The 23,463-nt window shown below is 38.5% G+C and overlaps 2 protein-coding genes across 5 annotated transcripts; both read right to left on the minus strand.

Annotated features, from left to right (window-relative positions):
* Positions 1–428: 428 nt before the first annotated feature.
* LOC103710683 (subtilisin-like protease SBT5.3) lies at positions 429–6,726 on the minus strand. Of its 2 annotated transcripts, none has more exons than XM_089929010.1 (11): positions 6,667–6,726; positions 5,165–5,274; positions 4,990–5,087; positions 4,734–4,898; positions 4,426–4,534; positions 3,441–3,957; positions 3,242–3,339; positions 2,758–3,003; positions 2,098–2,212; positions 1,701–1,914; positions 429–1,413 (listed from the first exon to the last, which is right to left on the minus strand). In XM_089929010.1, the coding sequence occupies exons 1-11, from the start codon at positions 6,724–6,726 to the stop codon at positions 872–874; spliced, it is 2,274 nt and encodes a 757-aa protein (XP_089785136.1). In that variant the 3' UTR covers positions 429–871. The 2 variants fall into 2 exon arrangements, with proteins under 2 accessions (XP_089785136.1, XP_088572539.2); XM_088716413.2 differs by lacking the exon at positions 6,667–6,726 and adding an exon at positions 5,813–6,134.
* A 2,498-nt stretch (positions 6,727–9,224) lies between these two features.
* LOC120103875 (subtilisin-like protease SBT5.4) lies at positions 9,225–22,118 on the minus strand. Of its 3 annotated transcripts, none has more exons than XM_089929008.1 (11): positions 21,698–22,118; positions 21,404–21,516; positions 21,211–21,308; positions 20,954–21,118; positions 17,233–17,341; positions 14,309–14,840; positions 13,974–14,071; positions 13,325–13,570; positions 12,759–12,873; positions 12,465–12,678; positions 9,225–9,694 (listed from the first exon to the last, which is right to left on the minus strand). In XM_089929008.1, the coding sequence occupies exons 1-11, from the start codon at positions 21,782–21,784 to the stop codon at positions 9,567–9,569; spliced, it is 1,905 nt and encodes a 634-aa protein (XP_089785134.1). In that variant the 5' UTR covers positions 21,785–22,118; the 3' UTR covers positions 9,225–9,566. The 3 variants fall into 3 exon arrangements, with proteins under 3 accessions (XP_089785134.1, XP_089785135.1, XP_089785133.1); XM_089929009.1 differs by having other exon boundaries at positions 9,226–9,685; XM_089929007.1 differs by lacking the exon at positions 9,225–9,694 and adding an exon at positions 11,419–12,124 and having other exon boundaries at positions 21,698–22,112.
* Positions 22,119–23,463: the final 1,345 nt, after the last annotated feature.

The raw sequence follows: 23,463 nt of genomic DNA on the forward strand, positions 1-23,463 counted from the left end.
GCCAGCCGCATAGCAGAACAATTAATGCAACTGCTAAACAAATTTCATTGAATAAAATAACTTCTAAGGAAACACAGATAGCCCTAAACAAATAAATAATTTTTGCAGAATAGTTATTTAGTCACCATGCTTCTCCTTTTAATAAGTATTATTTGGATTCCTAAATTATATATGAGTACCCAAAATCTACCTAGTATATATCCAACATAAAACTAGATACACTAATATAGGACTAAATACGCATTCAGGTGAGTCTTGGTATGCTCCCATTCAAATCTTATAATTAGAGTCCACAGAAACTGTAGAACTGACGTCTTTGCTAGGACGAGGAGCCAAATCCATAAAGAAGCAAAAATATACCACTATCTTAATGTTAACTTTTGTTCAATTACTCACTACGTTTATATCGTTCGGATGATAGTGTACTGCTGAAATAGGGGACAAAGGACAACATCTAGGTTGGCTGGCAAGAGCAGTTCCCTAGAGAAGAATGAAAAGAGGGAAGAATGAAGCCGTTCTTTTGAGAAGAGGAGAATGGAGGAACACATCATACCCTGTGCGAGAGAAGAATTCATAAAACTATCGGGCAGCATAAAAAGAAGATATTCTCTAATGCTTCTGAATTGCCGAAATGGCAATTGAAGCGGCCAACTCAAATAATGTCCAACCTAAACATTAACATCAATTGCTAAGAAAATTAATCAAATGAACGAGTGCCAAGGCAGCACCATGTTCCATGAGCTACTAGCGTCCTCACCTATGACACTACTTCCCTGTTCTCTTTGAGGAAGATGACTTACAGCTAAAAAACCTAAAAAAGAGAAAAAGATCGTAGAGGACGAAATCCTATGGATCTATCAAGCCAACAACCTTATGAAAGGGCGTTCACCGCCACAGGAATTCTCACATAATGCCTCCCATCAGACCATATCAACCTTCCAAATAGATATCCTCTGCCAATACTCTTTTCGTGCGGCTTCAAAGTGACCTCAAACGCCTTCTCCTCCCCAACCTTATCAAACTTGAGGATCTCTGGCTTCACCGTCATGGTTATCCCATAAGGAGGTTCTACTCGGGCCTTGTACGTGCCTGGTGATCCAACGTTCTTCACGGTGCGAGTCAGAGTAAGAGTCCTGGTGACGGTAGGAACTGCAATGGAAGGGTAGTTGAAGTCCTCCATCTTTATGGGAGTGGCTGGGCATCGATAACCCTTGCTGAATTGAGCCAACTGAGTTGAATTGTAGCCAAAAGCACACAAGTAGTGCAAGTAGTCGGTGAGCGTGAGGTCGAAGACCAGGCCAGGGTCCATGGCACGGTTCGGTCGTATGTGCCCCGAACCATGAGCAAATGGGGTAGCTTTCTCTAATAAGTTGTACCCTTTCATTGGTGATCCCGTGTTATCCCGGCTTCTTGCTGCAAAACAAGTAGACTTAAATGTATGAGACCTTTTTGACCTTGACATTTTTCTTTAGCATGCATGTTTCTTCCCAGAGAGAAGAAAGAAAGTTATTGCTTCAGAAGATACAGAATTTCTTCACGATGCCGTCTATAGATCAAATTATTTCGAAGAGGTAGAAATTTTGTATAAATGAATCGTATTAAGTATTTTGCTTATGGGAGTGATTTTTTTTGGATATTATAATTATCTATGGCAAATCAAAAGAATGATGTAAAAAATAAACCAGTAATTTATATATTACCGGTGGTCATGATAGCTGATCTAATAGCAGCAGGAGTCCAGTGAGGATGAAGTGTTTTGAGGAGACCAGCAAGGCCAGAAACATGCGGGCATGACATTGATGTGCCGGACAACAAGTTAAATGGGACGTGACGATTGTCCATGGGTAAGCCGGTGGCACTTCTGGCTCCCGTGAAGGCAGCAAGAATGCCCACTCCTGGTGCAGTGATATCAGGCTACGAAGGGGATTCGTAAGTTAAGATGATTAACGAGACATTCTTATGGAAATTACAGCAATAAGTTGAGAAGTAGTAGTATAAGTTGAGAAGTAGTAGTATAAGTTAAGAAGTAATCCCGACAAAAAAAAAAAAAAAAAAATGGAGGAGTAAGTACTGCAAGAATTAACGAATAAATGAAACCTTCAGAATGTGTGGTGAGATGAGATTGGGTCCTTGAGACGAGAAGGCAGCCATCGTTGGTGCCGGTTTTACGCCTAGTTTTGTTGCTGGGGCTGAAATGGAAGCTACAGGTGACCTAAGAAAAAAGAGTGAGATAAACTTAATATGAGGACATATTTAGTATGGTGGGCGAGAGAGAGAGAGAGAGAGAGAGAGAGAGAGACAACAATATTTATGCAGTTGAACTTCTGATTTCCCTATCTCCTTTTTAATTAAAAATTTCAAAAACAAAATATTGCTTTGAGATTCCTAAGATATGTAATGAAAATAAATAAAATGAAAATATGATATGAGCATTTATTAGTTCATCTAGTTGGCATCCCACTCTTAAAGTTTTTGCCTTTGGAGAAGTTCCCAGGTTCAAAATCTTGCTAGGGGCACAGATACCATTATATAGCTAAAAAATATTCTAAAACCCCGACAGCTATCTTTAGAAAATATAATTTCTTTTATTCATAAAATCTAAAATTACATCAACAAAAACTGTATATGGTACGTACATTGCAAAACGATAAAAGAAAGCAATATAAATATATCTATATATATTTCAATTATGATTGCATCTTTAATTGTTTTTTAGCTTTTTTTTTTCGAAGGAAGGTGATGAAAACAAAAACCTACTTGGTAGAGTCCATATACTTGCGTAGTGCAACACCATCTCTATGAGTAACCATTAGAGCTGGAAGAATATAAGGATCTGAAAGCAAGCTGTTTCCGTCCTGTTTATCGTTTATGAGGACCATCCCGGCACCGCCAGCCCTCAGAACTGCAGCACCCTTTTCCATTCGCGCAATAATTCCGCGGAGGCATGCAACGATCTTTCCTTTTACTTTGTTGGGATCAAGAGAGTCCATGAAGCATAACTGGCTGCAAGATTCCGAACAACTCGAGAGCATAAGAAGAAATTAACTAAACTATGAACCGATGTTTGGTAGAAATAAAGATCATAGTAAATCATCTTTCTGAAAAAAAATAATTTCATAAGGCGATGTTGGTATCGAAAGACAGCTTGCTTTTGTTAGCATAGCAATCCCACTACTTCTATCTTGGACAAAAGTAGGTAATAGCAACTCAAATATTCCAATTCTCAGCATGAGCTCCTTACGCATCAGCGGCAGAAACGTTTGCTTTCTTGGCATCAGCACCACTGATCAACGGGTAAAACTTATTTGCTGGTAGGGCTACTGATGCAAGGCTCCCTCCCTGAAGAACTCGTAAACAAAAGCGCATCATTTACGTAGGGAAAGCTTGCAGTGACCTAAAATGGTTCGACAAGAAAGTAAATGGAGCATCGGGAGCACAACCTTCATCTGCTTCTTGTCGCCGAGAGTGAGGAAGGCGGGGAAGTCCCTGTCGATGGTGCTGGCCGCCGCAGTTACGATCCATGGTGCAATGTTGGAAACTGACCCTCGGGCGGGGCCGGAGTTGCCGGCAGAGCAGACCACCGTGATCCCATTGGCGATGGCGTGGAGGGAGCCTATCGCGATGGGGTCGTCGAAGTAGTCGGCGGGGTCGCCGCCGACGGACACCGAGAGCACATCGACGCCGTCATGGATGGCAGCATCGAAGGCTGCAATGAGGTCGGCGTCGTAGCAGCCATCCCAGCACACCTTGTAGGCAGCTACGCGCGCGTCCGGAGAGCCACCCTTGGCCGTGCCATTGGCTTGGCCGAAGATGTTGGCCCCGCGGACAAAGCGACCTGCAGCGGTCGAGAGGGTGTGAGAGCCATGGCCCTCGGTATCGCGTGCAGAGCCGTTGACGACCTTCTTCCCGCTTCCAGCTTCGTAACCTTTCGTGAAGTACCGTGCTCCAATCAGCTTCCTGGATCCATGGAAAGATAGCTTTACAACTATATAAATACCCATGCTGTCGTAGGATATTAGAAGCAAGAAAAAAATATTTGGTCTGCACAATTAAAAGTTATATATGTAACTTGAGGGCTTAAGAATGATTCGATACAACAAATAGAACTGTCTTGATTCATGGCAGAACCAAATAAAACTTATGCACTGGTGAAAATATGAAAGGTCTTTAACATTTTTTTTTTTTTTGATGAAATAGTTTCGGAAGTACAAAGAGAATTTTAAAATATATTTATCTGCTGATGCATTTTGATGAATGAATTGTGAATAATCTGTTTAATATTAACTAGTTTCGAAACAAATTATTTGGCTGGTATTGTTCTTGAGAATCATTAGCGCAAAGAGAAACTCATGAATCGTTGTTAAAAAATTTTAGTAGTTTAAAATATTTTACTGTGGTCGGGTGTTGGAGCCTAAAATAAAAGACCTGTTGCAAGGCACCCCTTCTTTAGTGTTATTCTGGCAGGATCCTCTCCATCTAGATGGAACCGGCCCCATTCCTCTATCATTGAAGCTTTCAGATTCTGGCCACACACCTGAATCAGAAGAAGAGATGGAATAAAAAAACTTGGTGCAGTAATAGATTAAATCTACAAAAGTAATTGAATAAATTCTGTTATACAAATTACCGTGTTTTTCTTTTTCGTGTAAAAAATATCCCATGAGACTAAAGAAAACCAAATTAATCACTAATACTTTAGGTAAAGGATGTTAAAAATAGGCAAAGAAGACAACCAGTGTCAAGAGTTGCAATGATTGTATCATTGCCAAACTTTGCCTGGGCCCAGATTGATGAGTGGGGGACCCTGCCATCCCTCTCCATTGCAACTAGATCCCATGATCTTGTTGTGTGCAATTTCTTCGCCGTGTTTTCAAATACTGATATTACTTCAGGATGTTCTGCACATGAAATTAATGCAAATTGTTCAGAAAAAAAATACAAAAAAAATAAATAATATAAATCAAATTTAAAACAGAAATAACATCTAACTTGAGATCCGTTTTGCTTCTTCCTCTTCCAATGTTGCAGCAAAGCCATTGATATGTTTGGTGTATGAGTAAAACATTTCCACCTGGGCCTTTTCCTTGCTGTAAAAGATATAAATCAGAGATGATGGACGAGATATATATGTTAAAGATCAATCAAATACAAACTTTCTGATCACCTTCCCAAGAAGGACCCCAAGAACTCATGGTGAGAGTCTGTGACTCGCTCATAATCTTCCAATGTGGCTTCCGGGCCATGAGAATGCCCACCAAGGTACACAACATAAGACTGCCATTAAAGCCCATATACAAATCTATGAATAATATCAAAGGAAAAGTTACTTTGATATGCAAAACCGACAATTTTTTATCATCACTATGGAATCTGTGAGATAATGATAACCTGACGATATTCTTACATAATATAAGATAAATCTATTCATACTTCTCTTACTTTTTATTCTTAGATACTCCTTGCTAAGATAAAACCTGAAACCAAGCAAAACTTGCCAAGCACTGGAATAATAAGAACGACTCAATACAAACAAACAAAAAGAAAAAAAAAAAAACGGTCTATAGATTTGAATTTCCTTAGAAAAGTCATAATACATGAAATTCCTTGAGATTTTCCTTTGCCTTTAGTTTTCATCAAATTGTCAACCATTTTTTGTTAAGCTAGGCATGAGAACATATAGATTTTTAAGTATGATCTCAAAGAAAACAACTTCAGCCATTCTTCTCAAAGAAAAGGCATCCAACCATTGATAATCTACAAAAGCATCGAAACTATATAAGAAAATTATATCAGAGTACGTAGCACCGCTTGCCTTTTTGATCGCAGAAGCCGGATCCTGCAGTAAATAAAAGACCAGAAGTACAATAAGAAAACTAAAACTCCTCCCCCCGATCTCCATCTCTCCCCCTCCTCCTTCGCTCTCAACTTGTTTCCTGAGTTGTTACCATTAATTCAGTTCTAACGACATCTCCGCTGTTCTCTGGCAGTGTATATATATAATGATGTAAGGGACGTAGAGGAGTTTATTCGTGGTGAAAGATAGAAGGGTGATCAAGAATCTAGTGAGAGAATTCTTCTACGTGAAGGTCGGGGATGGTACTAACTGTTATGGACTTGTTCCCGGGCTGCGAGCCAAGAGGCAGCTCTCAAACCTAGTGTTAAAGAAGATTAAGTCGTATTAGATTGCCACGTCATGCAAGGGAACATGCCACATCATCTCACCTGTGCCCCCACTTGAGGCCACCTGGATCGCACATCAACCAATTAGCTTTAAGCACCGTCAAAATGGTTTTGGTAGATGTACACAGTGGACATTTTACTACTAACGGTTGTGCCGTGGAAATTATTAACAAACAAAAAAAAATTAATGTTGACAATGCTCAGCTGTAATGGCCGTTTTCTTTTTGAAATTCAAACTATTCTGGGAAAATTTCAATTCAATTTATGATGCTTAGGCGTAACTGATGTTGTTTGATCGAATAAACTAGTCCATGCGTATCTGATAAAACTTGATTTACCAAATTTTAACTTTTCTCAAAAATTAGGTTTAATTTATAATGTCAGCTGTACGTAACAGCTGCTGTTTTAGACTTAAATTTGTAAATTTGAACTTTTTTTGAGTTAAATTTAATTCAAACCTCTTTGTCAATTCAAAAGGTACTATACCATTTTAGAAATAATATATATAAGTGAGTAAGAGAAAAGCAAGAAAGTAGGAAGCCACATACATGCCTCCTACGAAAATTTTATTTTGGTAATTCTAAAAGGATATTTTTTTTCTTCATGGTGGGATTAGAAAAGGAGAGTCTAATTAGTTTGAAATTCATGAAATGGCATGGTTGATTTTTTTAATCTTTTTTTTTTTAAGATTTCTCCTCAATTTTGGGGAATGTGGAGCTTTTGCTAAAATTAGAGTTGAGAACTGAGATAGAGACGTGGGAAAAGATGTGGAAAAAAATCCAACCTTCACAGGGATAGATTAGGCGTGGAGAGTGAAGGGTGAAACTGGAAAAAATATATTTAAACAAAGCTTATTTTTAACAAAGATAACCAAAGGTTGTTTCCTGCTTTCTTTATTAAATATAGCTATTAGTTTATAATTTTGTTGCTTCAGAATATAAATAGCTAGATTGGGCTAGGATGGGAAATTGATATGAGCTGCTCGTGAATGAATAATATTTCTCCTCAACTCTAGGCTCAGTCAAGTTTGAAAAAATTATAGAAGTGTTGAGGTCAATATTATGTTTTAGGCCAAAACTTAACATACAAGTTGTAAAAGAACAGAACTAATTAGTTTGAAGACAGATAGCACAATTCAGATTGGATATAGATATAATTAACATTTATATTTATAATACCACACACACACACACACACACACACACACACACACACACACACACACACACACACACACATATATATATATATATATTAACTTTTTGAAATAGAGCAACACAAGTGTCATTTCAGTTTTATTCAAGCATAAGATCAAGTTTGATTTGAAGTAGGGTTCTTTTTATAGTTTTAACTTGAAATTTAAGCTTCATCAAGCTTGTCAAATTGTAAAAAGTTAAACTTGATCTTAAAATTTAGGCTAAAATTCACATAAAGTGAGCTTGATTGAGACCACAATCGACTAAATACACACTTATAATACAACTATAGCAGACTAGATGATGAAAGGTGTTGTAATTTTGTATAATAACTTCTCTCCGAGAAAGAGATGTATGATATTTCTATAAGGAGGTTATTACAACATGTTTTTGTTATTACAACATGTTTTTGAGAAGGAGAGAGAGCCTGCCTGCTAGTGGGGAAAAAATATTGGAGGGAGTGGGGTGCCGAGAAAATTGAGATTTCATAGTAATTGCTGATTACTAAAAGTTTGTATATATTATCGAAAAAGGCAATGGCTGAGGATAGATAGAAGGCATTCCCCTTGAATTAATTAAAAATTTCAAATTATATCTTAGGGTTAAATTTTAGATCAATGATAGTCTTTCTACTCATTAATTGGTATAGATAAAATGCAATCACTTGGTTATAGGGTTGTCTATCCATTTATTATAGGGATTTTATAGTTGATGCACAATCAATAATAACTAATAAATAAATAACATTGAAATGTTTGCTCCAATCATGATGGCATATTTCTTTTATGGTGAATAACTCAGAGAGGGAAAATTTTCGAGATTCCACAAAACAAAATACAGAAAATGGCTAAAAGCTTAAGAAGATTTCTTGAAAACAGAAAATCATGGCTTAATGCTGATGTCATTCCATAGGTGCACAAACCAAGAAACTGATAGCAAGATGAGAAACGGTTTCATCAATACCTATTTTGAAGTGGTTGCAGATTTTTTAAATAACAATTTTATTATCTATCGTTAACATACACTATATAATGGACACTTTGAATATCAAGTGCAGTTGGAAAAGCTGACTTTACATAGAGCATGTGTCCAAGAGACAAATAAATAAGTCAAGATTGGACTAGAGATTTGTGACTAATTTGTGTAATATATCATAGTGTAGTGTGCAAGACCCAACGATTTTTATGTGAAGCATGTCATTTATTACAACAAAAAATAGAAAACTATGTTTGCTAAATCAAAAATAGGAAATCCTTTTGTATTGCTTTTTTTCTGGTAAATATTAGGCATGCAGCCACCATCAATCAATAGAAGATATTTCCCAAGGATGGCGTACCTATTGGCATTCACATACTTCTCGATCCCTTCTACCATCGTGATGTAAAATATTTTTGTTATTAACGACGTTGTTGTTTTCATTGTTGGCGGATAAGTCGCTAATGATTAGGAGGACATCACCGTCACGATGGGCATAGGAAAAATAGGATGGGTTCCAAGTTATTTTAAAAATAGCAAAACTAAAAAAAAATTCAATTTTTTTCATAAATTATAAAAGTTATTTATAAAAATAAAAAATAAAAATAAGGAAATTAAGCATCTTTCTTATGTTGGATTCATGTTTTTACTTTTAAAAATAAAAAATATAAAAATGATACGAAACATGGCCGTATTTGTTTTTATTTTTTTTTTTGGACTTCTACGTATAGGAAGTTTATCGGTCTCGCCGATTTTATATGCGGAATGTATAAATACTATGCAGTCGAAGCAGCGAGTTGCAATTAATCTACCAACAACCGCACCTAACAGGCTAACATAAGTCTATCGAGGATTCCGTTTATATTCGCCTGCTCCTCTTCGGCCTTCTCCTTCTCGAATCCATGGCGATCGCGGCCCTCCCAAATCCAGGGCTGTCTCCGATGGCCTCTCTCTCTCGTTTCACTCTCACGCCGCCGAGTTATCCGACCTCCGACCTCGGCGCGAGCGGCGCCTCCCTATTTCTCAATCAGGTCACGAACTCGATCTCCATCATCTCGTTGCTTGCTGATTCGATTTGAAATAGCGGTGGAGATTCTCAAATTTGCCATCTTTCCACGCTGCAGCTCTGTAACCGATCCATTTCCCTTCTATTCTTCATAAGTCGAATTATTCATGATGGCTGATTCCTTCATTCCGAAAATTTCATTCTTTTCTTTATAATTTGAAGTATTTATGATAATGGATTCCACATTGATCCGAAATTTTTGAAGTAGATCTTGGTACTGAGAGTTGGCTTCCTTCTTGGTACTCCTTTCTCCTTTGTTTCCCTTCCCCTGCGTCATCTTGGAGATAAAAAGGTGATCTTTGGCATTCTCAAACTTGTTTCTATTAGCGAAAACAATGGTTACCATAGAGTGAAGCTAGAGTGCGCGGTAGGCTGCAACTAAAGCCAAAGGCTTTTGTGTGTGTGTGTGTGTGTGTCTATATATATATATATATATAATTTTTGAGAAGAGATTACTCGAATTGAAAAAAAAAAGGTTGTCTTGGCTTTTGGTTTCTAAGGCATTGAGTCGCATCAAGAAACTTTTAGGAAGAGATGCCAATGGATAGTTAGTTATGTGTTGTGCAATAACAAAAAAGAAATCAAGAAGATGAGTTTGCAGCTACAGCAATTGCTAGAAGACTCAAACTGGAGGTCAAAGTGCCTTCAGTAGGTAGAGAAGCATTGTTTGTAACTCTAAACGCTCAGAGAATTCCCACTTATTGAAATCTTCTAGGAAAAGAAGTAGGTCCAATAGTTGTTGATGTTTTGAAGGTCGTATCCAGCACAAGCAATTCAAAATTACACAAGTTTCATGGATCATAGCATGCTACAATCATGTCATATGAAATTGAACCTGGGACTTTATGCAGCACTAAAGATAATGGTGAGGAAAGCTATTTATGTAAATATAATTTACATGGAAGTGTTTCAAGAAACTATCTATAGCATTCTTTATTACAAATATCAGTCTATCAACATGCAAAAGGCTACTTGAATAACTGATAAGCAGCTATTATTTAATAGCATGCTTGCCAATAATTTAGACACCTGTAGCTTTTTTCAGAGGGAAACACCTTTAACGATTTTTTTCCTAGTAGTCTTGTTACTCTTGTATGGATAGCCATGGTAAATGATGGGTAAATGGAGTACACTTTTGTTAAATAGACCTGAAACCAACCCATACCTCAGTCAACTTAGAGTTGGCCTATACTGGCAGTAAAATTCTCATGATAAGGCCAGGCTACTAAAGATAATGAAGATTGATTTCAGACAGTCTCAGCATGTGGCAATTGATCCATATGGTCATAAAGCATTTCTTAACTTTTGCTCTCATTTTTTTCATAACTGGGTTTGAACCTAGGACCTCTCACTTGGAGAGGCAAGGCTGGTGTTGGTAAGAAGCTTTTATGGATTCTAGTCTAATGAATTTGCAGAAGTTTCCTTCAAAGATTTGTATAAGAATTTCACAGTGAATTTGCTCTGACCATTATGACTTCTTTATGGAAAATAACCCAGCCAGGAATTTTTTTTCAAGTTTCCAGAAAACAAAACATAAAAAGGGGTAGTAGTTCAGAACAATTTCAATAAAATAAAAGATCACATGTTCAACAATAAGAATGATGTGAAGTAGTTTCAGTATTAAGAACCAATAAACATTAGAAAGATGATATGAAGATATCAAGAACAATTTATTTTTTTATTTTTTGAGGAAAATCAGAAGTAGTTTATCAACAATTGTTAGAATAGTTGTGGAAATCTGGGAAGCATCTAAATTGTAAACAATATCATCATATAGTAATAATTTAATGACTCATTTGGTCGATAAAAGTGTCATGATTATCCAGTGAAATCAACAATAAATTGGAGACTGTTATGGCTATGGTAATGAATTGGAGACTGTTATGGCAATGGTAATGAATAGTAGAGAAGCAAATTTCAGAAAATTTCAGTGATACTGACCGTCTGATCCTTTGAGCTACAAAATAAGAGGAAAGAGAAGGATGAAGAAATACAGAGAACTAGTTCTGAAGCAATTTTCTAATTGCTTTAATTGATCCAAATGATACAAATAGCAATCTCTATCCAATAACTTCATCTTCCAATGAATCAAACCACCAGTTTGCTTCTACAACTGCTCACAATTTTTTTAAAAAAATATAAAAAACTTTTCAGCTCCTTGGCTAAGGCTCCAATCCTGCAGCACTCACTACTAAAGGAGTTTGCACGTAGTGCTTCCCATCAGACCATATTAGTTCTCCAAAAACATAAACCGTAGGTGCATGACCTTCCTTCAAAGTAACCTCAAACTTTTTCTCTTCCCCTATCTTGTCATATGTTAAGCTTGTTGGATTCACGGACACTGAAATACCTATTGGTTCTCTGACACGGACGATGTATGTGCCTGGCGATCCGACATTCTTCATTGCGCGGGTCACAGTGATGGAGCCAGAGAGATCAGGGATGGTGATTGAAGGGTAGTTCAAATCTTCAAGCTTTGGGGGTTTAGAGGGGCATAAGAAGGAGTCATTGCTGATTAATGCTATCTGGGTGGAGGTGTAGCCTAGAGCACATAAGAAGTTCAAATAATCATTTGTTGTTAAATCATAGACCAAGCCAGGATCCATGGCACGGTTTGGTTGCACATGACCAGATCCATAGCTAAATGGTGTAGCCTTAACATAGGATGAATTTAACACAGGCTCGTCCATGTTGTCCTGAGTTGTTGCTGCAAATTAATAGAAGGAAAAAAAGGGGGAGAGAGAGAGAGAAAGAAACAAGAACAGGCAAGAATTATAATTCATTCACACAATATTATCCAAATCATAAATTGTGTTCCACAAATGAAAGAACAAAAAAATATCAAAGTTGTGAATCTTTCGTGAGTAGGATGAGACTATGAGTGAGGAACAAAAATCATGAAATTTGAAATTATCTGCTGTGGTTAGAACTTTCCAATTACACAGTCATGATCATATATTACAATCCTAGCACATATTTTACAAAAGAAATAAATTCCCTGAAAGTAGAAAAAAAAGTTGAATTAATAAAGCTTATGAATCTCGTACCAGTGGTCATGATTGCTGATTTTATAGCTGAAGGACTCCAATCTGGGTGGAGACTCTTGAGGAGGCCCACGACACCAGATATATGAGGACATGACATGGAAGTGCCATAAAGTAAGTTGAAGGCAACACGTCGGGTATCGAAAGCTAGGCCAGTTGGTCCAGCAGCTCCTGTGAAGGCAGCAAGAACACTAACCCCTGGTGCAGTGATATCAGGCAGCAAGCAAGAAGTTAAATTGATGAATTAGAAGAACTCAGATGAGCTAAAGAAGGAAAATAATAGAATTTTTTGTAAACCTTTAGGATTTCAGCATTGATAGTGTTTGGCCCCTGAGATGAGAAAGCTGCCATTAATGGTGCTGGTTTCGTGTCGAGCTGTGTTATTGGGGTTGTAATGTAACCAAGTGGTGACCTGACAGAAAATTGTCATGGTTAGAGGATTATAGTGCGTATTTGTTTGACATTTGAGTGACAATTTGTGAGTGTTTGTAAAGGAAATAATAATATCATATATTTACATTTTGGTCCAAGTTAATGTGAATGAACATATGCATGCAATGCATAAGATGGCCAACAATTTGTCCACTAATTAAAGGGTGATTTATTACATTGCGTGTTTAAAATAATCAGGGAGACAACAATAACCAAAAACTAAGTTGTTACTTGATAAACTGCTAGTGTTTCATTTCTCTATAGGTTGATTGGCGAAATATTGAATCATATGTGAATTTTCAGGGAATGACTTCACTGGTAGAAAGCTAATTCATTAATGGTCTGTATAATTCTGTGATCTACATCCTTGCACAGCAGAGCACAGAACATTTCTGTGACTATAAGCAGGAAATAAATTGGAGACAGCTTACTTGGTGGACTCGAGGTATGAGAAGAGAGAAAAGCCATCATTATAAGAGATATGGGTTGCTGGGAGGACGTGAGCATCGGCTATGATTTCATTTACGGAGCTCTGATCATTGACGAGGACCATCCCGCTGCCGCCAGCCTGCAGAACGGCTTCACCCTTCTCCACTCTTGCAGTAATTCCATTGAGACAGACGACTATCTTCCCCCTAACCTTTTCAGGATCGAGCGAACCCAGGTAACACAACTCACTGCAGAATTAAAGAGAAAGCAAATATGTTCTTCTGTTAAAATCATCAAGGTTTATCTGCTGCTTGGTTGACAAGAACTCAATAGCCCTCACATAACTGCTTCAAGTTGTAGGTTTGCCACAACCTGTTTTGGTCTTCATTAAGAATTTCACCTAGTCTTCTAGTAAGAGCAAGATCGATAGTACGATGTAATACGATACAGTATGCAGATTGTCAAATTAAGTGATAATTGCAGAACTTGCATGATAATTAATTATGATTACGATATCTAACAAGTCTTCCGTAATGGGATTCCTTTAGCTATGCTTACTTGAGAATAGACGGCTTCAGCATACCAGTTGATATTGCACCAGAGAAATTTACGAGTAAGTTAATGGTGGGATGGAAATGAGTTGGTTCTTACGCATCATGCGCGGAGGCATTTGAAGCTCTGGCTTCTTTGGAGCTTATCATTGGATAGAGCTCGTTTCCTGGCAGGCCTTTTTGAGAAAGGCTCTCCCCCTGTAAAGATAAAAGAAAAATTGGTCAGAGAATTATAGTTGACCTTATGGCGTATCATATTATTTATTAATGAAATAAACAGAAATCGTCGTAGTATATAAAAGTAATCTACGAGCATATAGCCGAGGTAAGGTAAAAAAAATACCAAAAAAATTCCGAGAGAATAAGAAAAATAATTATAAATATTTTTCATTTGAGAGTGGGGGATTAGAACTTTATAAGCGCCGGGCCGACAACCTTAATGCTTTTGTTGTTGAAGTTGACGTAGGCTGGAAACTCCCTGTCCATGGTGCTAGCGGCTACTGTAATTATCCATGGTGCGGTGTTGGAGACGGAACCTCGGCGCGGGCCGGAGTTGCCGGCCGAGCAGACCACAGTGATCCCATTCTTGACGGCATGGAACGACCCGATCGCTATGCCGTTGAGAAAGTAGCTGGGGGAATGCCCGCCGAGGGACACCGAGAGCACGTCCACCCCATCGTGTATCGCTGCATCGACGGCGGCGATGATGTCGGCGTCGAAGCACTCACTCCCATTGATGGGCGGCCAGCAGACCTTGTAGGCCGCGACGCGGGCCCGCGGGGAGCCGCCTTTGGCCGTGCCGTTGCCGTAGCCAAAGATGTTGGCGCCGGGCACGAACCCACCGCCGGCGGTCGAGAGGGTGTGGGTCCCATGACCGTCTTTGTCCCGCGGCGTTTCGAAGGTGGCGTTGAGCGGGCCGGCCGCGGCTGCGTAGCCTTCGTTGTAGTACCGTGCACCAATCAGCTTCCTGCATACCACAAAATAAGATCCATCATCAAATCATAGGATTGATATATTAATAAAGCTTAATTACTCTCACAAGTAAAGATAAGAGTGACAATGCTTCAACCCATTGGTAGATTGGGCTAGATTATCTATTTAATAATAGAGTTAAGTCTGAATTTAGATTTTTTATCTATTTAATAAATAGATCAAGTTCCTATTGACAAATTTTTGGTCTAATCCAATCCAATTGCCATCTTTTTTTTTTTAAAAGTAAAAGTTGGTGGTGCACCGTCCAAGGCCAGAACCTTAAAATTTATATTAAAAAAGGAGATGAAATGTAATGGCTAGCCACATATCCGAAGATGAGATTCTTATAATTAGGTTGGCATGTTATAGGTCCCCCCCTTCTTATAATTAGGACCCCCCCCCCCCCCCCCCCCCCCTTATAATTAGGTTGGCATGTTATAGGTTAGCAAACCCCCCCTCCCCCCCCCCCTCCCCCACAAAAAAAAGGATAAATTTTAAGTGGATAGATTTGTGGATCTCAACTCAAAGGTGGTATTTGGTTTTAATGGTTGAAGAAGCCTCGGCTTTTGCGCTAGTTAGTTGGCTAAATTTCTTCCCATGGAGTGAAATTTGAAAGGATTCGAGCTCCCTTAGTTAGCACCCCCATGGGCGCTGAACCCAAAAGGTCAATGCAGATGGTATTTATCTAAAAATATAATACATTGAGGTGAACTCTCCTCCAAATCAAGTTTTGTGGGTTTTAATCATCTATGACCTCAATCCTAAAAATTTCTCCTTTTTTTCCTTTAATTTCTTTCTATACATAGAACATGATAATTTTAGAAAAAATATTAAATGAATTCACCATATCTATCAAGAAACATAAATTTTTATATACATTATCATCATTTTCTTCCTCTTCTATTGGCAGTGTATTCCATCTGTGCGTCTGCATGTGTGTTCTTCTAGATATGAAAAGAATGGTATTGTACCAGAGAAGGAGAATGTGCAATTCAATGAAGATTACTTGCAGGATATGATGCCTGCCGTTCTACTTTCCTGTAGTAAAATATTAAGGAATATCATGCAGCTGCAATGCATATAATAAATGGGGTATTATGATGTGTCCATAACACTAACAGTTATCATACAACTTACTTAAAGCAATTATGATATCAAATTCTAATATTGCATGGTGCAAAGGTTTATAAATCTTAGTTTTAGTATTTCACCAACTCTTAGAAGCATTATAATGTAAATCATAATTTTTTACGTTCAAAGGGACATTACTGGAAACGATTATTTTTCATATATAAAATTTTTGTTTATGTTTTTTTATGTTTTTTTAGAGCATATTTTCTTTCAGGACCTTTTTCGGATTGTGAGTGCTCTAAAAGGAGACAACACATGCACTTCACTGCATGGGAAAAGGCGTGTTTGCAAATGGAATGTGTGAATACTCCATTATAAAAGTTGATAGGATTGGAGCACTATATTCTGTAAAGTAGAAAGTTGTTCGAGGACCACCAATAACTATGAAGAGTTAAAGTCCTAACTCGTCAGTTAAAAGGTGCACAGAATTTTACATAATTAACTATATGCATGGGTAGAATCATTCACCTGTCCTACCAAAATCAAGTTTTTGTTAGGCATGGAAAAGTATATTTTATGAAACAAGTTTATGTCCTTGGGCAAATTGAAGTTGTCAGGGTAGAACCGTCACCACTTATCTCCACAAAATATACTAGCGTAGAGATAAGTGCAACCCTTTTACATTGTTATGAATGTGATGATCTTGTAATAAATGCAATGATAGCTTAAAGAGGAAATGAAATAATTGAATGCTCTACGAGAGCATTTAAAAATTCAAAGTAGTTCTATTATATAAAATAGTCCATGGAAACTTTTATGCTGGTACAAATCTTGTAGAGCCATGTTCGGCAGCAGGGCTCGCAAGGTCAATTTTTCTGACAGACATCTAGTACATGGTGTGGCAAAATGCATGTAAACGTGTGGAAGATATGTTTGAGTTCAACTTATTATCAAATGAAATTGCTGAAAAGCCCTTGAAGTTATCTGGAATAAGATCTAATAATACTTTTATTTTACTAGCAATATCAAAAATATATGATTCAGTATCCATAGAAGAGACGAAAGCTATCAAACTAATTTATAGATGCACATAATTCCAGACAAATTCAGCAAAATTTTCCAAGTAGCATGATGTCAACAGCATACAACCAAACAAGGAAGCCCTCTGTCCACTGTGTCCAAATAATCACACGACTCGCAAGTTAGTCATTGGTGGAATGCAAGGATGTAATGAAGGCTTCGTACTAGATGGATGGGTAACTAGAAACACAAGTTCGAGGGCATCTATCATAAGAAAGGGAGTGCAGGGAATAGACCTGTTGCATGAAAAGCTCTTATCTTCTCCAATCTGGCAGATTCCCTTCCACTTGGATGGAACTGGCCCCATGCCATCATCCTTGAAGCTCTCGGACTCTGGCCACACGCCTACACATCCACAGTGCACAAAAGAAAATGGTTCAGATAATTTAACTTGAGGATGAAAAGGAGGAACCCAAGTGAAGAAAATATAGAACATGTAGTCTTGGTCAATGGTTCCTGTCCATCATGAACATTTAATCAGTGGATCCTCCTGAGGAAGGCACTGTTGTAAGAGCCCATATTCTCCTTTGGCCTGGCCAGCCTCTGGGCCACTGCATCAGCTCGGCCCGTGTGGTAGGGGAGGAAGACTTCCAACCGGAGTCTTCCTCTTCCCCTGCTCCATTCTCCCTCCGATCCCACCGGAAGAGGGCAATCAAAGCTTACCATTTAAGCCGATTTTCTCCTATAAAACTCACTCTTCTCCCTCTTCCTTGGCATCAACCTGGGAGCTCTTCCATTAGAGATTTAAACAGCTCGGTGTTCCGTGGGAGGAACTCGGAGCTTTCACCATCGAGCCGGCCGGAGGAGCTCGCCGGAGGCAAGATGAGCTACCTCTCCTCCTTTTTACGGTTGTCAGGCCTTTGTTCCATCTTGAATCCGGCCGGCGAGCCGCCGGATGGGGTGATAATCGCGCTTCCCCTGTTTGGTTTATTTTCCACCCGTTTCGGCCTGCCGTCGCCGGGCTTGACATGCCGCCGACACTGCAGGGGTCGTCGATCGTTGGGGGTTGCCAGCCACGGGCGGCCGCCGCCGCCGAGCATCCCCTTCGGGAAGAAGGAAGAAAGAGAGAGAGAGAGAGAGATAGCCTTCCGGTCCTCTCTTCCTTTCTCCTTATTTTTCTCTCCCCTCTCTCGAGTTTCGCTCTCTTCTTTTTGGTACTTTTTCTCACTAGCTGGATTCGGAAAAATCATTTGTTGTGAGGACTGCTAGATAGCCTTGGGTTGTTACATGATGGCAAATCCATTTAGTAGATCAGTAAGAGAGCTCTGGATTGTTAGATATTCTAGATAATTTTTGATATTGACTTGCTTCGGTAAGAGAATGATCTTTTGCACAAGAGGACGATGAGTAGAATTTTGTGTACCCCGATTCGTAGATCGCGGTGTGGATAGATGATTAGTTTGTCTGGTGTCAGCAAAGATGTAAGAATTCTTGTACATCGATTTGTATGATATAGATATTTTTGTACTTATATGTATGATATGCTAATGATCCAAAAAAGTAAGAAGTAAAAATAGTTTTATGATGGTTTTGGTATTAAATCGTATTTTGATCTTATTTGCTGATGATTGATAGTATGGTGGATGCATATATGAGCATAATTTACACTTGCATGATTGAACTAATGGACGTGGTGCTCTCGACTAATCATGTTATTTTAATTACCTCATTATGGGTGGATGACTGTGGTTAGTCTAAAGTTGGAAAGAAAAAGGAATTGTTGTATAGATATGAACTTAAGTGAATGAATAAGAACTTTGGGCTTATCTCGTTATCATTGGTTGTCCCATTACAAGCTGGAAATGTGATACTATTGATTGCCCCGTCACAGGCCATAAATGTGAAACTATTGGTTGCCCCATCATAGGACGAAAATGTGATACTATTGATTGTCTTGTCGCAGGCTGAAAATGTGAAACTACTGGTTGCCCCATCACAGGCTGGAAATGTGATACTACCGATTGCCCCGTCATAGGCCGAAAATATGAAACTATTGGTTGCCCCATCATAGGCCGAAAATATGATATTATTGGTTGCCCCGCCATATGCTGAAAATGTAATATTATTGGTTGCCCTGCCACATGCTGGAAATGTGATACAACTGATTACCCCATCACGGGTTGTAAACGTGACCGAGATTTAGCCTAAAGTAGAAAAGATAATTGATCCAAAAATCAAGTTAAAAAGGAATGAAATGAAAAGCATTGAAAACACTAATAAAGATATATAAGATATTGTATGATATATCAATTTTGAGTGGCTGGATTTCTATTGATATTTGATGTATATATTTATATTGATTATTTGAGCAATATTGATAGTCGGTTTGTGGTTTCATGATGTGCGTGGCATTTTCTTGCTATTTTCAAACCTATATCATTATGTTGGTATGGATGTGTGGAAATTTTTACTGGGATGTAAAGCTCACATCACCTCTTTTTTTAGAGTCGCATGATGCATAGCTTCGGATGGGTTGGGCACACAGTTCGAGTATCAGAGTTATCAGCTAGTTAGTTTAATTTTTTTTATACCAATGAACATATGAAGATCTTGTAACTGAACTAGTTTGATTATTTGAATATAATGGATTTATTATTTGGACTAATTGATTATTTGTGGAGTTATTAGATTTTTGTTCATCATAGATCATGCATGAACTTTAGGGCATTGCTCTAGGGCTCATGCAACCGTGTCACGTGGTCGACCCGGATGATGAGTTCGGGGCGTGACATATGTTGAAGTGAAACACAAACAAACAAAATATGTAAAATTTCTTGAGCATATGAAAAGTGACATAGAAGAAGATTTGATCAGGAAAACCATGCATTCAGTTGGAAAAAACGAAGGGACAACAACTTGTGGAAACTTTGTGAGAGGTAAAAGAACTCATGAGGTTGATATTTAGTCAAAGGAACGTGGGGTTGCAATCAGTTTGTCTTTGTAAGTTTTACTAAGGGGGCGTTTGGTAACCCCAACAAGATCACCACGGTGATCTAAGATCCCGGTGATCCGAATGCTGGGGTGATTTGATCCCAGTGATCTAAGATCAATGTATTTGGTAGGCCATGGTCCAGTGATTAAAAATCTCCGAGTATCCATGAGTAACTTGTTTGGTATGGTATGGGGATCCAAGATCACCGACCACATAATACCACAAATACCCCTGATATATCTTAGATGGATTTTTTTATGGGTTTTTAATTCTCATGAATTAAAAATATAAGTCAATATGTTAATTCCTATAATAGCTCCATAATTTTGTCATATATTCTACTTTTAGTAGCCCTTATCATATATTTATTAATCATATAAAATATATTATAATAAAATATTAATATATTTATCAATATATTAATTATTAATATATTCTATAAAAATATATTTATTACTCCTATAAATTATGAATCTTATAAAAATATGTTATTTTTTATTATAGAATTAATATTTTTATTTACACTTATAATAGATTTTTTAATACTAATAATTATTTTGATTAGGAAAATAAGGTAAATAGGAGTAATATATAAAATATTTTCATTATATAAATATAAAATATAATAATATATTTCTACTATAATTTAATATTATCTTTCAATAATAATAGGATAATAATATGATTAGTAGTATATTATAATATAATACATATATCATTAATATAATAATATATCAATTTTTCTGCTAAATTGAGGGGTATTTTTGTCTTTTTAACTTTTAATCCAGGATCACTACTCTGGGGTAATCTTGGATTTCCGACCTCAAGGACGGAAATTCCATCACCGAGTTGGGCGGTGATTTGAGGAGTGGAGGTGATTTAGAATCACCGCCACGTAGGATCACTGTGGTACAACCAAACACGGTGATCTCACCATCTCCACCCATATCATTCTTGATCTTGGGACGATCACCTTGTACCAAACACCCCCTAAAGGTATGAAGCTGAAATAAGAGCAGGAGTACCGGTGTCGAGGTTCCCAATGATGATGTCCTCGCCAAATCTTGCCTTCGTCCATAACGATTCCTTTGGAACTCTGCCTTCCCTCTCGAGGCCAAGAAAATCCCATGACCGAGTTGTGTGAAGTTTGTACCCTCTGTTTGGAAACACAGAGAGAACTCCAGGATACTCTGCAAGAAGAGAACGTAATCCGAACAGAAGAAAGAAGGAAACAGAGGAGAACAGGGGAAGCTAAAATTATATAAAAGAAGAGGAGTCTCACTTAAGATCTCCATTGCCTCTTCTTCTTCAAGATTCGCTGCGAAACCATTGATATACCGTGTGTAGGAGTAAAACAAAGCATCTTGGGCCTTCTCCTTACTATGTTGGATTTAAAAACAATCAAGTAATTAGAGAGTTTATATACAATTTAAAAAAGGTGGACAAATTGAAGGAAACTTTGGAGAAGCGCTTACTTCCCCAAGACTGATGCCAAGAGCTCATGGTGAGAGTCTCTCACTCGCTTGGAGACATGCAAAGAGGCCTCTTCGCCGTTGTGAGAATGGCCGCCAAGGTACACAACATAAGACTGCACCAAAAAAGGTGGGGAAACAAAAAAAAAAAAGAAAAGCCCAGATATAAGAAAACCAGATCGGATTTGGAATCGAAATACAGAGCAACGCATTAAGAGGTCCAATTCACAGAATAAATACAAAGGAAACTAATCGAACTTCGGAATGGAAAAGGAAGGTGGCATTCAAAAGCCTTGCCTTTTTGGCAGCAAAGGTGGGTCTTTGGAGAAGAAGAGAGAAGAGGAAGGCCAAAAGAAGAGAAGCAGAACTCCTCGCGATCCCCATCTCTCCTCTTGCGACCTCCGGAGAGAAGCCTAACAGCGTGATCTGGTTACACCAGCCGGCTCCAAGCTCGAAGGGGACTTCTATTCACTCCTTCTGTGGATTAGTCTATCCGATCCAAGCAGTTACAAACCACAAAGCATCCATGGACTCTTGGATTTGCCAGTTACTTACACTGTTATTTTATTTTTAGTAATTAATTTTGTTCGAAGGATGTCAAGGGGTGCCATGGAATGGGTCACCCAGCCCGAGCAGCCATGGTTTGAAACTAAAGGCTTATCTTGGGTCCTCAAAGACCCTTATGACTTGTCCAAAGATGAAGGAGAAAAAAAAAACCCCATCGCCTTCTAGAATGGGACTTGGCCCCAAAATCCATCTCGTTGACGTTGCAACTTAGGGCTGATTTTTTTCTTTTGATGATAAAGGGAGGCATAGGCCACCCAGAAATTTATTGCAAGATACGGACTGGATTTACAGTGTTTGTGTTGTGGGTCACTTGAGGATGTGGTCCCAGCTACGTATAGAGCTTGAGCCAGAAAATTTGATCGAGTTACAGTTTAACCTAACCACTAGAAGTGTCTACGAGCTAACATGAGCTTGAGCCAGGCTGTTTAATTTCAACTCGACAAGGATATCTCGTCTAAAAATCTAGTAAGAAGTAAAGATTTATTGAGTATTTGATATTTGTACTTTGAACTATTCATGAATAGCTTGATTGTTTGACGATATAATCAGCTACAGGTGACATATTGGGATTTTGTGATTGCGCAAGGGAAGATTTTCCGAGTGCAAATTTGACCTGGCTTGTTTTTAAGTGATGGAATTTGATCCAAGTCAAGTTAGTTGTATTCAGTTTGGTTGGAGGCTCTAGTGTGGATGAAGTTGTACAATAAGCTTGCCAAAAGTTCGGTAGCGATGAAGAAATCTGAATAGGACCACCAAGATTATTAAGCTTAGATCTCTACTAGATGTTCTTTCTATGTCTTTGCTAGCAAAATAATAGGTTTAAGAATGGGATTTGGATCTTTCTTCTGGATCCGTAGCGCCGCGCCGATCACTACCACCCGCTGCTGATTCGCTCGCTTGTCCGGGACAGAAGACAGCAATCTACTCCAGCAACATCTGTTCCTTCCACTGGACCTTGCAATTTGATCGTCTCCCTCATCCTCTCTTCGGAAACCATGATATCCTCCAGCAAGCTCAAATCGGTCGATTTCTAAAAGTCAGATCTCTGATCCCTCTCCGAATCTCAGTCAAGATTCCCCGCCTCCTTCCTCTTCAACTCCAAACCCTCCTCCCTTCCTCCACTCTCGCAATGCTTCCCTTAAATCCCTAAATCCCCTTGCTCTCCTCCCACTGAAGGGTACATAGGCCTGAGAGAACCTAGATTTGGAGCACCCGCCTCTCCCCTCTCCGACTCCAAACCCCTAATTGCTTGCTGGTGATTTGGGGGTTTTGGATCTAGGGTTAGGGTTTCTTTGGTTGGATGGCGATGACGGTAGTGATATAATGACTTAAAAAATTTCTATTGAGGGATCCGGTCACAAATTCAAGCTTAGAGTAATCACGTTGAAGAAGGTGCAGTTGTGAGCAGTGACCCAAGTAGAAACAGGAGAGACAAGAGGGAAGAAGGTGCGGCTAGGTCTTTTTCGAGAGATCTACACCCTCAAGGGTGGGAGAAG

This window comes from Phoenix dactylifera, chromosome 2, assembly GCF_051530095.1.
Source record: "Phoenix dactylifera cultivar Ajwa chromosome 2, Ajwa_hap1_PhDact_Kaust_v1.1, whole genome shotgun sequence".
Lineage (NCBI taxonomy): Eukaryota > Viridiplantae > Streptophyta > Magnoliopsida > Arecales > Arecaceae > Phoenix > Phoenix dactylifera.

Coding starts and splice junctions, on each gene's coding strand:
- LOC120103875 (XM_089929007.1), bottom strand. CDS start 21,784: ATGGGGATCGCGAGGAGTTCTGCTTCTCTTCTTTTGGCCTTCCTCTTC. Junction 14,072..14,308: donor TCAACAACAAAAGCATTAAG/GTTGTCGGCCCG, acceptor TTATCTTTACAG/GGGGAGAGCCTTTCTCAAAA. Junction 12,874..13,324: donor TCATACCTCGAGTCCACCAA/GTAAGCTGTCTC, acceptor ATTTTCTGTCAG/GTCACCACTTGGTTACATTA.
- LOC103710683 (XM_088716413.2), bottom strand. CDS start 5,899: ATGGAGATCGGGGGGAGGAGTTTTAGTTTTCTTATTGTACTTCTGGTC. Junction 5,088..5,164: donor TTGGGGTCCTTCTTGGGAAG/GTGATCAGAAAG, acceptor TATCTTTTACAG/CAAGGAAAAGGCCCAGGTGG. Junction 1,915..2,097: donor TCTCACCACACATTCTGAAG/GTTTCATTTATT, acceptor TCCCCTTCGTAG/CCTGATATCACTGCACCAGG.